Source organism: Staurois parvus, unplaced genomic scaffold (assembly GCF_062004578.1).
Source record: "Staurois parvus isolate SC_StPar_1 unplaced genomic scaffold, SC_StPar_1.0 ptg000233l, whole genome shotgun sequence".
NCBI lineage: Eukaryota > Metazoa > Chordata > Amphibia > Anura > Ranidae > Staurois > Staurois parvus.
The window spans coordinates 3,313,436-3,326,802 of NW_028318029.1; the positions used below are offsets into that span (position 1 = coordinate 3,313,436).

Below are 13,367 nucleotides of genomic sequence, written 5' to 3' on the forward strand. Positions count from 1 at the left end.
GGATTTAAACACTGGCAAACAAAAGAAAAAGCCACCCACTACCAGCATGCCCTAAGACAGGGGTGGACAACTGTGGCCCTCCAGCTGTTGGTGAACTACAAGTCCCATCATGTCTCTGCCTTTGGGAGTCATGCTTGTAACTGTCAGTTTTGCAAAGCCTCATGGGACTTGTAGTTCTACAACAGCTGGAGGGCCACAGTTGCCCACCCCTGCCCTACGAGAATGGATGCCTTTTCTCTACTGAGAAAAGTTTACCTGTTACTAGCCATTTTTTCTTTTTAATCAAAACTTTATCTACGTATGGTCTTTTTACACAGTTATCTGGATAAGTGTTTTCTCAGCAGTAGCTTTGGAGGCTGTACCCTGACCTTGCTTGTCAAGACAATTGCAGGTCCTGCCTTAAATGTGACCTTAGGGCACTGAGCCGGCTTAGCCACTAAGCACTTTTCTGGTCCAGAGCAGTGGGATAGTCTCTAGTGTGTATCTGGCTGTGTGGTTTGAGCCCTGGGAGCTACTTTATTTATTAGAACTGCAGGGCACCATTATATCCCTATTTTCTGTTGTTTTTTCACTGAAAATGTTAGAAAACTTGTTACGCCATTCGGCTTGAGGCAGCATCTCTCCACCACTGGTCCCAATTGCAAGAGATACACAGCTTTATCTCAGTTAATACGTGCTGCCGCCTACAGGTGCCTGGTCACCTCCAGTAATTTGAGCATCTCTTTCAGCAGCTTGTTCATGAGTAGCAAAGGGTTTACCTTGTCTTCTTAGCTAACTGTCCCTGCTTGCTGTGCAACATGTTGGTTAGCAAACACACAGGGAGCAGCCCCACTGTATTGGGTCCCTCCAGCTCACAATCCACTAACCGATCCAGGGAGGTCTGCGGTATGCCCTCTCAAGGGCCTTCCACCAACAGCCAGGAAATATGTCCCTTGCTTAAGTTGCTATATTCCTCTTTAGTTTCTTTAGTTTTGCGGTGTGGCCTGTTTCCGGCAATTTTTTTTTTTTTCTATTAAAAGCAGTAGATCAATGCTTTTTTTGATCTAATGCTTTACATTGCAGAGGAGAGATGTGGGGTCCTATTGACCCAATATCTCGCCATAAAGAGGACCTGTCACTAATTATTTCTATCACAAGGGATACATGCATTCCTTGTGATAAGAATAAAAGTGATTAGTGGTGAACGCATACGTAGGCCATGCTTGGTGTTCAAACCACACACGTGAGGTATCGCCACGAACGTCAGACCAAGAGCAATAATTTTGGCACTAGACCTCCTCTGTAACTGTACAATTCTAACCTGTAGACATTTTTAAAGGGTCACCCATGGAGATTGAAGTACCACAGTTTCACGCTATTCCACGAGCATGCACAATTTTAAAGCGTGACATGTTGGGTATCTATTTACTTGCCATAACATCCTCTCATATTTTACCAAAACATTTGGGGTATATATTGTTTTTTGGGGGTTTTTTTGTTTGTTTTTTTTAATCAAAGTGTATTTTTTTCCAAAAAAAAATATATATTCATTTTTAAAAACTGCACATTTCGGTTTCAGTTTTTGGCCAAGTGCATTTTGAATTTTTGGTTTCGGCACCAGAATTTTCATTTCGGTGCACCACTAATGTAAACCATTCATGACTGTTTTGTTCACATTGTAATCATGTGATTGGTCATAGTGATCACATGATAGCCTAGCTGCTGTATCCACCAGACACAGCAGTCACAGGACTGCACAGTTGTGTGCCCCAGGGGGTGTGTGAGTGCACATTTGCTCAGCAACTTACCCGTACTTCACTGTGACTGGCTGTGTTGTCTGCTCGCAGTAAAAGTACTGTGGGCTGGAGGCAAGTTATTAAGGTATCTAGTGCACCAATACCAAGCTCCATGTCTTGACCTCCTCAATACCAGCATGTTTCTTAATTCCCAAAACATTGTGGGATAAAAATCAGATCGCTTAGGGGTGTCTGTTTTCTAAAAAGAGTTCATTTTGGGGGGGGGTTTGTACCCTCCTGGCTATTTTTTAAACAGATAACCTGGCATTTTGATTTCTTATAATTTATAACAGAAAGTTAGGGAAACATTTTTTCAAATTGTTTTGGCCTTTTTTTTGTATATAACAAAAATTTTAATTCTCAGTAGTTATTAAATACCACCAAAAGAAATCTCTCTTGGGTTAAAAAAGAAAGCAAACAAAAAGCTAAAATTTGTGTATAGTGTTACATTGTGGCGTAATTGTCAAACTATCACAGAGCTGAAAACAAAAAGAGGGTTGTAACATACTGGTCCTCAATTAGTTATTGACAAAAATACAAGGCAGGTTAATTTTGATTATGGATGTTATGGTTTGTAGAGGTTTAATGCGAACAAGCTTTAGGACAACTACAGTGTCCTCTTTATCAGGGCCATAAAAAGAACCTTATGCAATACATTTTAAGATATACTTAGTGTGTACCCAGCCTTGAACATGTTTTGAAGGCAATATATAGACTATTCAGAGTTCACTAAATTACATACTTGCCCTCATTTGTGACTCACAAATTAGTGATGCTGAAATCGGGAAGACAGCCCCAAACAAATCAGCAGTGACAGCTCCCATGTTTCTTTGTTCAAAAATTCCCCTTTAACACAAAATATGTTTTTCTTTTACAGCTTTACACAGTTTCCCTTATGTGAAAAAGCGGATTCCTGTCATGTATCAGCACCACACTGACCTGAATCCCATAGAAGTAGCAATTGATGAAATGAGTAAAAAAGTAGCTGAACTTCGTCAGCTTTGCTCTTCTTCAGAAGTGGATATGATCAAATTACAATTAAAACTGCAAGGCAGTGTCAGTGTACAGGTGAGCTTTCCCATGATTATTTTATTTGTATTACATTTTATTTAGGCTTTACCCCTGGAAGCCCACATTGATGTTCTTTTAGATCTTTTGTGGTGTTGTGCAAAAATAAACTTTGCACCAAATAAAATGGCGTGATGCCCAAGAATCCTACATTCATACTAAGGAGATATAGTGCCTTATCCTTTTTAAAATTACACTTTATTATGTGCCCAATATTGCACTCACATTCATTAAAAACATGTGCTTTGTATGTACAAACAAATCCTTCTCTGTGTGCGCCGCACACAGCCTATACTCGCCGTCCTGGGTGTGTGGTAATTTTAAAAAGGATAAGGCACTATATCTCCTTTCTCTCTATAAACATTGACACGGAGGAGGGAGACGATGGAGAAAACCAGCAGCAGAAAGGGGGAGAGATCCTTGCAGGGATACCTGCACAGGAGGAGAGGATTACCAAGGAGCTCCCAAGGGATATCCAGCATCCATTAAATGGCGCAACAAGAGATTACACCAGGTTCCAATTGTGAACACAAAGTGAACATTAGGCTTATAAGGAGGTGAGCGCATAGCAAAATCACAATAAGAACACGCAGGAATTTATAAATATCGTTTTGAATAACAATAAGGATTCTTTTTGGGACTGTCACCACTTATTTAAATATAGACTTATAAATTTTCTTAATATTTTTTATACTTTAAATTTTTTGAGTATTATCACATTTTGAGTTGTAATAGATGGCACAGATGATTATTATCTATGGCTTTTCATATTGATTGAAATATTTGAATATTTAATATTTGGCACAAGGCAGATTTTATTCATTATGTAGAAAATCATGAGAAAGTATTTTGGGATATAACACATAGATGTAATAATTTTGGAGCGCAACATTTTTTGATTTTTGAAATCGTGTTCTGAAAGCCAGGATGTTTCCCTTCTGCAAAACACAGTAGCGCTGCAGGGGGATTTCCCTATCAACACTGACTGTGTTGATGGGGGACTCAAGTGATTTTCTTTCCTGCAAACCCTGGTTGCATGAAATAAAATCGAATCATCTATGGCTTTCTTTAGTTGGGAAAGGTTTTATGGTTGCATGTGATGGGATAACATTTTTAATCACTTTGATTATATCAAAATTCAGGTGGTTTTTTAAACTCTATACTGCATCTATACAGTAAATGTAGATATGTTTTTGATAATGGTGTGGCGTTTTCTCTTCAGGTAAATGCTGGACCCTTAGCATATGCAAGAGCCTTCTTGGATGACACCAACACTAAAAGATATGCAGATAACAAAATAAAACAACTTAAAGAGGTGTTCAGGTAATGTTGACTAGTACTTGCAGATGGTTAACCTGTATTTATCTGGCATATGTATTTTTCTTAGTGCACATCTTTAATAATGACATTGCATTGTCAGAGTGGGGTCTATTTACTAAAGCTGGTTCACTCAGAATCTCGTGTACTTCTGCATAGAAACCTATCAGCTTCCAGGTTTTATTGCTAAAGCTTAATTGAACAAGCTGAGGTTAGAAGGTGAATGGTTTCTAAGCACAGGTGCACCAGGTTCTGCGTAAACCAGCTTCAGCCCCCAGTCGCATCAGGTGTGATTTGCATGCCAGGCGACTTGCAAATCATATGCCAAGTCGCACCCTATTAGAACGGTCCTATTGGTGCGGCTCCGACTTGGTCGGAGCCGCACCAATTTCTAAAGTAGTACATGCACTACCGTTGCTGCAATTTGCATGGACCTCTGTGTCAGATGTCTTGCAAATCGCAAGGAAATCAGCAGGTCACCCAATTTTGACTTCACTGTAAGTCGCACTATTTCAAAATCGGCTTTGATGTGACCGGGTTGTTAGTAAATAAACTCCAGTGTGTTTAATCATTAGGTTATGATCCATGCAACATATCAAACGAACATTTCCGAGGAATGTGTTATTATTTATAGGAAGGGCACTTGGACACCATTTCACCACAAAACACTTGAATACACAAATTGACCATGTTTTTTGGGTTGTTAATTTACATTATTAGGTGCTATAATAGTGTGCTTCGTCCAGCACAGATCTTCACCTGTCTAATGAGATTTGTTTTTGACATTATTTTAATGACCTTTAATCACTTTAGGCAATTTGTTGAAGCATGTGGCCAGGCCTTGTGTGTAAATGAAAGACTTATAAAGGAGAACCAGTTTGAATATCAAGAAGAGATGAAAGCGAATTACAGAGAGATGGTGAAAGAGCTGTCTGAAATCATGCATGAGCAGGTATGCAGTGAAGATATTGGAGCCCCTGGAATATTCTACTTGTGGAATAAATTACGATTTTACATGCAAAGTAGTCACATGTTTTAAACCATTCTCATTTATCAAAGGATCAATAGAACTTGTTTTGTAACCCAACAGCACCAATCGGCTTCAGCTTATGGTTTAGCAGGTAAACCATAGAGAAGAATCATATCTGTCAAGGTCCACATTTACAGTTTTAATTTTGGATACACTGATAAGATTGTATGTGGCTTATTTTTACTGTAGCCATGACAAATAATCAGAACAAAATTAAAGCGGTTGTAAAGGCTCAAGGTTTTTTACATTTTATGCATGAAGGTAAAAAACCTTCCCTGTGCAACATCCTCCCCAGCCCCCCTAATACTTACCTAAGCCCCCTCTGGATCCAGCAATGTTCACTGAAGTCTTGGCTATCCCGGCACTCCCTCTCCTCATTGGCTGAGATAGCACCAGGAGCCATTGGTTCCTGCTGCTGTTACAGCGAGTGAGCCAATGAGAGGAGAGAGGGAGCGGGGCCGAGCCACGACTGTGTATGTGAATGGACACATGGAGCAGTGTCCCCATAGCAGGCTGCTTGCTGTGGGGGCACCCAACAAAAGAGAGAGGGGCCAGGAGCGCTGGCGTGTGACCCAAGAAGAGGATCTGGGCTATTCTGTGCAAAACCACTGCACACAGCAGGTAAGTATAGACATGTTTTGTTTTTTAATTAAAGCCTTTAAAATCACTTAAACCTGTAAAATGAAAGTTAAATCTAAAATCCAGGCAAACCACTAGATGCTCAGGTTAAATGTGTATATTGAAGCTGTTTACTTTGCCAAATGATTGTATTTGTTTATTTAGTCCAAATACTGCTATGCCACACAGCACAGATGTGATATTTCTGAGTTGCTAAGTTTTACCCACAGGTCTTGTCCCTCCCCGTCCTGTGACTGAGCAGTTAAGAGAAGCTGGAGACTGAGTCTCTGCTCTTTGCTCATATCAGTGTTCTTTGAGCACTATAACTCAACTGGCTGGTTGTGCTGCTTATTCCTCTCCAACTCTGAGCTCTGCGGTTAAATGGATTGCAAGAGGCTGGTGCTAAGTACATTTCAGGTACTTGCACACCATCCTTTTTTAAACCGTGCACTGAAAACCTGAAAAAGGTTTAGCAGTTCGAATTTGAATCTCATTGGTTGCTGAGGGGTAGTAGAGACAATGTTTAGTAAGTGTTCTTTACAGTGGTAATAAAGCCAAAACCAAATGTAATATATTGCAACTTACCAATCATTAGTTATGGTGTCTGCGTTTGTTTTCTTTTTTTAGGCTCTCTTCTTTCTGTTTTCGCCTTGTGGTCTGGCCAGAAACACACCTCCTATATTAGAGTGCCCCCTGCTCTGGATGAGGGAACACCTATGAACCGCAGCAATGTCAATTTGGGAGGAGGGGAGTGTTAGATGTACTAGGAGATAAATACACTAACATATTGAAGCCAAACTCCACAGTAAACTGCAGTTACACAAGCATTCACAGCAACATTTTTACATGGATAAATAAAAGCTGATCATTGTAAGCACCCCTGTAAGTAGTAAATCATTTGTCTCAACACTCTAAGGCCCCTTTCACATGGGCCATCTGATCAGGCCTGCCTGTCCGTTTTTCAGGCTGACCAGATCAAAAGGTCCATGCATTCTTAAGGACAGGCAGGTGTAAACAGTGAGATCAGATCTGAGAGTTGGGTGTAAACAGAGAATGGAGAAATGCGGGCTCTGTCCGTATCTGCTCTGCAGAAACGGAGAGGACAGGGATGTGGCATCTTCCTACTCTACTCCATTCAGCAGCAGATCCCCTGCTGATCATCACCAAATTTGCCACGTGTAAAAGGGGCCTTGCTGATACATTTGCTTGAGAGTTTGTTCGATGAAAAAAAAAAAAACTTGCTGGCCAGATCAAATAACGAAAACAAATGCAGCCATCAAATCTAAGACCTGGTAAGCTGCAGTATAATGTTCCCTTTCGGGTTTAATACCACTTTTATAAAAAAGGCTAATTTTGTTTTATCTCCATGCTTTATATACATAAATATCAATGTATTTCTCATAATTATAGCCCTGTCATTTAAACATTGAGCGTCACAGAATTCACAGATCTTACATGTCAGTCACTGTCTGTGCTTGTTGGCAGTAAAAATGTTCCCACCAAACTTGTACACAGTAGTGCCAATAAATCATCAGATTTTGGAAGGAAACCCTCTACCATATACAGTATCTTATACATTGGAATTTATGCTGTTGGTGTTTATCTTTTAACATCCATACAATTGTATGTGTATGAGAGGACCTTCTGTCTCCATTTCCTGTGATACAGAATAGGATGTTTTGTCACAGAGTAACCATAACTAGATGTTTCTCTTTCTTTCCTTGTGCACACATGAGCAGATGGGATGGTAATGAAGTTTGTTCTATTTTGTTTTGCTCTCTGCATGTTTGCTGGTCCATGGTTTTTAATGCAGGAGGCGGTTTACTGCTTTGGGCTTATTGTCATTTGCGTTTTTATGAAATGCTTAGCGCAGTCACTGTAACCACCAAGAACAGACCAAACTTGCAGTGCTTACAGTGTTGATAAATACCTTTAATGGGATCAGGGGAGCAGTATATAGATTGAAAACGCTATCTTGACTGTGATTAATTCTCCATTTCAAGAAACCACGTGAGAGCTCAGGAAGAAAACTGTGGTTGGTTGGGGGTTTTTTTGTGGTGTCTTCTGTTTTTGTCCTTTTCTTTATATCATTGTGCTCACTTGGAACTCGGGTGACTAAAGTTTTCCTCTTCTTTCTTCTGTTTGTGTCCTGAAGATTTGGTGTGGAGAGGAGAAGATCAGTGTTATGCAGAACTCACTTCACATCTTCAATGCCATAAGTGGAACTCCAACAAGCACAACCGTCCATGGAATGACCAACTCCTCCTCCATTGCATGATTGTCCTTGTTCATTTCACACCGATGCCTCACATATGGCTATCTCAGGATGCTTTGCAGAGCCCTTGGTCTACTATGAAAGGATGACCATTACTACTATTACAGATGTTTAGCCAACTTATACGGTTGTTGATATATGGCTGGGTATGGTTGTTGCAGGACCCATAAAGCCATGAGTGTGTTTGTGTTACATTTGGCAATACCTGCTATTTTTTTAAAATGTCAAAAGGGGTAAAGTCTAAAAGTAGTGTAATAAATATTTTTATGCTAGCTAGAGCCCTGTTTTAGGGCAGTCACAAGGAATAGCACAGTAGATCTTAAAGGAGCAGATATCAAGGAATGTATAGTATATTCTATAAAATATGACACTAAAGTTTACATATTAGTTTTAAAACCGAGCACATTTAGTCTTCAGTCAGTTACCTTTAGTTTTTCCCCATTCCTGTGCTGTTTGTTTTAAATACAAAAAAATCTTAATTTTATTTTATTGCTCAACTGGAAATAAGGCTCATATGTACATGAAATTTAGTTTAGGAACACTGAATGCTTGCTAAGGATTGTATTTCCTTGTTTGTGTTATGGATTGTCTGTGATCTTCCAAATTCAACTGATACAAAATACACATGAAACCTTAATGCTTCACCTCTTCACAGAGCTTTTACTAGTCCGTCCTGAAAGATGTTTGAGTATTGAGAATGTATATATTGTTAATTGACACAAATCATTTTTTTCTGTACATAAACGTGTTACATTTCTATGCATTTTTTTAATGTTCATTGCTGAAAACTTTTATTGTGACAAATGTGCTTATTCATTTTACCTGCTATATATTTTTGTCTTTACAGTTTATTCTTGTACATAAACGAGTGCAATACAAAGATGTATACAGTCTTTGCTATGTTAGGTTTATACACTGTTTAAAAGAAAAATTTTCTTTTTGCCAAAGCAAAGGTCATGTATGTAATGGTGGTTATGAATACTGTGGTAAATGGTGGTGTTATTTAAAGCGTTGACCATATTGTTCTTTCAAAATAATAATTTAGTAATTTTATATTTGGGGGAGGGGTGAACAAAAAGTTTTTAATTTTATTTAACTGGAAACACAGTCCTGCTGTAATTAACATTGTGTACTACATATGTATTAAAGGAAAATGCTAATTTCCCTGTTTTATTTTGCTTTCATCAAGATTGCGTGTCCACATTATACAAAAAAGACTTTATTAAACTGTTTTAACATTTGGGTTAAAAACAGAGGTTTCAGTTGCATAGGCTTGATAATACATGTAAAGCCACCCTGCTGTATCAAGCCATATTTGCATCATGTGCTTCCTAAAGCTGGCCATTCATGGATTGAAATTCGACTGGGTAAGCAGGAACTGAATGAATTTTTATCTATCTCTGGCCGTTCCTATTCTTGAGTGTTGATCTGTCAACCGACTTCTAATGAATGGTCCTGCTGGAAAGTTTTCATTAAATCAGAGCTTGCAGCCATCTGTGGTAGTGCTGATCAATGTATTCTGACAGTGGGGAAGGTCCACTGCCAGAATACAATAACACAGCGGGGAGGATGCCTGCACCCACATTGAATGTGTTGCTGGAGGAATTGGGTCACTTTAACTCTTAAAAAAAAAAAAAAAAAAAGAAATCTGCGTTCCCAGCCTGGACCATTAATTCATGTGAGAAAGTAGGTGCAACCCATGGAAATTGACTTTTTCAGCATATTTGAACTATCAAATGGTAAATCTAATAAAACGGAAATTTTTACCATGTAGTTCAGTATCAATAGATGTAATAATGTACTATTGAAAAAGTAAGTAAACCTTTGACATCAGAAGCTGGTATTGCCCCCTTTAACAGAATTAACCTTGTGTAAGCATTTTGTATAACATCTAGCCAGCCTCTGATACTGACTTGGTTACATTTTTGACCATGCCACCATGCAAAAATCCTTCAGTTGCAAGATGGCTGTTGGTTTTCTTGCATGAACTGCTCATTTCAAATCCCCACACAACATTCCAATGGGATTCAAATGGGACTTTGACTAGGCAAGCCCATAACATCTATTTCTTCTTCTTTTTGAGACCTTTAAATCATTATTGTGTTTTAAAGATAGATTTCCAGTTCAATGTTACCTTTTAAGACAAATTCTCATCAAGCAAACTTTGATATGATGCAGAGTTGATGACTGCAAGCTGCCCAGGCCCTCTAGCAGCAAATAATTCCCAGGCTATAGCATTTTCTCCACCATGCTTTACAATCCAGATTAGGTTCTTCCCATGAAATTCTCTCTTCAGTTTGCACCAAACATTGTCCATGGTTACTGTGGCCAATTAATTTAATTTTAAGTCATCAATTCACAGTACATTGTTCCAGAAGGTGTCGCCTTTGCATAGATATTTAAAGACAAACTGTAGTGTAGCTTTAATGTTCTTTTTGGACAGGAAGGAGTCTTTTTCCTGGCACACCTGCCATGCTAATTGATGTGGAGCAGTGTCTTTCTGATTGTAAATGCATGCACTATCAATGAAATTTTGTCATTCTTGGAGATGTCTCTTAGCATTAAACTGTCAGCTATTGGGTTAAATTTGCTTTTCCTGCCAGCCCTGAACAGATTTGTAGTCCTTTTAAATTTTTCATTTGTAACTTTTAAACTATTTTTCTTTCAGTTGAATAATTTTTCATGCTTTTTGTATTTCAATGGTTTTTATTAATTTTAAACAGTATAAAACAGAGGCAACAAAACACGCCCACGCAGGGGCTATCAATTGCACCGATAGAAAATGTATAATAGAGCAGACAACGCTCTAATTCCAATAAGGCAAAACGCATGCCCGCGCAGGGGCTATCAATGGCACATAGGTTACAATAACATCAGTGAAACTCAGATTATTGCAACTAAAGACAGCTGTCCACTGTCACATCAAAACAAACAGAAAAGGAAAGAAGAAAAGCAGAGAAGAAAGAAAGAGAAAAAACAAAAACACACACCAGAGAGCAAGGGTCCATGAGCGCCAATACAAAACTCCATCACCTCCCTACACTGGCCGGGGGGAGCGTGGGAAAGGCATATTGCAACCACGGTTCCCATATTTTCAAAAATTTATGTTGAGAGTCATTGCATATACTCGACATCTGTTCATTGAGCATCATAGTAGTCATACGATCCCGCACCCCCTGAAAAAGTACAAACGGACTCTTCCAGGCCTGGGCAATTGTCCTAGTGGCCGATAAAAACAAATAGGAAGCCAATCGCTGCTGACAAGCCAAGAGGCCCGGTATGGGGCAATGAAGCAAAGCATACCGAGCATCCCGGCGTATGGAGAGATGAAACAAAGTGAAAAGGAGGCCAAACACACGAGACCAAAAACGAACCAACCTCGGGCATGACCACCAGATATGCAGTACATCTCCACGATGGCCACAGCCCCGAAAACATCGATCACTACAGGCAGGGTATTTTTCATGCTTTTTAAAGTGCAACTGAACTGAAGTTTTACCCAAAAAGGCAAGCAAAGCGGAAAGTACTAGTCACCAGTATTTGCTGTGGTCTCCCTGCAGTTGATTTTTTTTCAGCATTACTGACTTGCCTTGTTCTGCACTTGTGTCTCTGTGTGGAGGCAGACGTCTTGGTCCCCTATGTCAGAGCCTCTAGAGAACCATTAAAAAGCACAGCAGTGACATCACCAAATCTCACTCTGAGATTTGGTGATGTCACTAGCAGACTAGACTAGCAGTCAGACACACTGCCTTAGATTCATAGGAGTACATAGCCACACTGACATATAAGGAAGTACACTGCTATTTTTTCAGGAGAAATTCCAGACGAGGTACATTTTACTGTGCTATCAAAATTTTCCCTATAATTCTAAATGTTCCCTATAATATCAGAAATCATCACTTTTTGAGTCTACTTCAAAGCCCTTGTCAGACTTACACTCATGTCAAATCTTTATTCTGAGGACCTTAGGAACTCTTTTGATCTCAGCATGGTTTCACCACACACATAAATAGCAAAGAGCACATGGGACCCTAGATATCAGAAGTTTGACCTGCATAACTGCTAAGGGGATGCCTCCTGTTTCTAATGTAATTGTTTTGAATTGGTGATAAAAATGGGGCTGTACTTACTTTTTGTACATGACAAAAATGAAGATTTAATGTTTACCTGTTCATATACACTATATTGCAAAATGTATTGGGACTCCTGCCTTTACACACACATATGAACTTTATTGGCATCCCAGTCTTAGTCCATAGGGTTCAATATTTAGTTGGCCCACCCTTTGCTGCTATAACAACTTCAACTCTTTGGGGAAGGCTGTCCACAAGGTTTAGGATTGTGTCTATGGGAATGTTTGACCATTCTTCCAGAAGTGCATTTGTGAGGTCAGGCACTGATGTCAGATGAGAAGGCCTGGCTCACAGTCTCCGCTCTAATTCATCCCAATGGTGTTTTGTCAGGTTGAGGTCAGGACTCTGTGCAGGCCAGTCAAGTTCCTCCACCCCAAGCTCGCTCATCAATGTCTTTATGGGCCTTGCTTTGCGCACTGGTGCGCAGTTTTGTTGGAACAGGAGGTGGAGCACACTTGTTTTTCCAGAAAATCCCACAGATGCTCAATGGCTTGAGATCGGAATCATTTTGAGGCCAAATCAACACCTTAAACTCGTGTTCCTCAAACCATTCTTGAGTCATTTTTGAGTATCCTGCAGAAAGGCCACTGCCATCAGAGAATTCTGTTTCCATAAAAAGGTGTGCTTGTATACCAGCAATGTTTAAGTAGGTGGTATGTGTCAAAGTAACATCTATGTAAATGGAAGCACCAAGGTTTCCCAGCAGAAGATTGCCCAAAGCATCACACTGCCTCTGCCAGTTTTCCTTCTTCCCATACTTTATTGTGGTGCCATTTCTTCCCCAGGTAAGTGAGGTGCACACACCAACCCGGCCATCCACATGATGTAAAAGAAATGTGATTCATTAGACCAGGCCACTTTCTTTCATTGCTCCGTGGTCCAGTCCTGATACGTGTCCATTGTAGGTGCCTTTGGCTGTGGACATAGGACTGCATGAATACTTGATTGGTCTGCAGCTTCACAGTCCCATAGACAACAAATGGGTGTCCATTTGTTTGTTTTTTTCTGGTGCCAACACATCAAGTTCACGGACAACATTTTAACATCCTAATACATCCCACCGACTTTCAGATGCCATTTTGACAAGATAATTTAATGTTATTCACTTTACCAGTCAGTGACCTTAATGTTATGGCTGGTGTGTGTGTGTG

General features: G+C 39.7%; 1 protein-coding gene across 10 annotated transcripts in view; it reads left to right on the forward strand.

Moving 5' to 3' along the window:
* DOCK9 (dedicator of cytokinesis 9) overlaps nt 1-9,245 on the forward strand; it is a 323,125-nt gene extending 313,880 nt beyond the window's left edge. For 9 of the 10 annotated variants that reach the window (XM_089679964.1, XM_089679972.1, XM_089679968.1 and 6 more), the window contains 4 exons: nt 2,653-2,843; nt 4,066-4,166; nt 4,974-5,112; nt 7,964-9,245. In XM_089679964.1, coding sequence (XP_089536090.1) covers nt 2,653-2,843; nt 4,066-4,166; nt 4,974-5,112; nt 7,964-8,086 — 554 coding nt within the window. In that variant the 3' untranslated portion in view covers nt 8,087-9,245. Of the gene's footprint in view, nt 1-2,652; nt 2,844-4,065; nt 4,167-4,973; nt 5,113-7,547; nt 7,556-7,963 lie in introns of all 10 variants that reach the window. The other variant, XM_089679969.1, reaches the window with a different exon arrangement.
* Nucleotides 9,246-13,367: the final 4,122 nt, after the last annotated feature.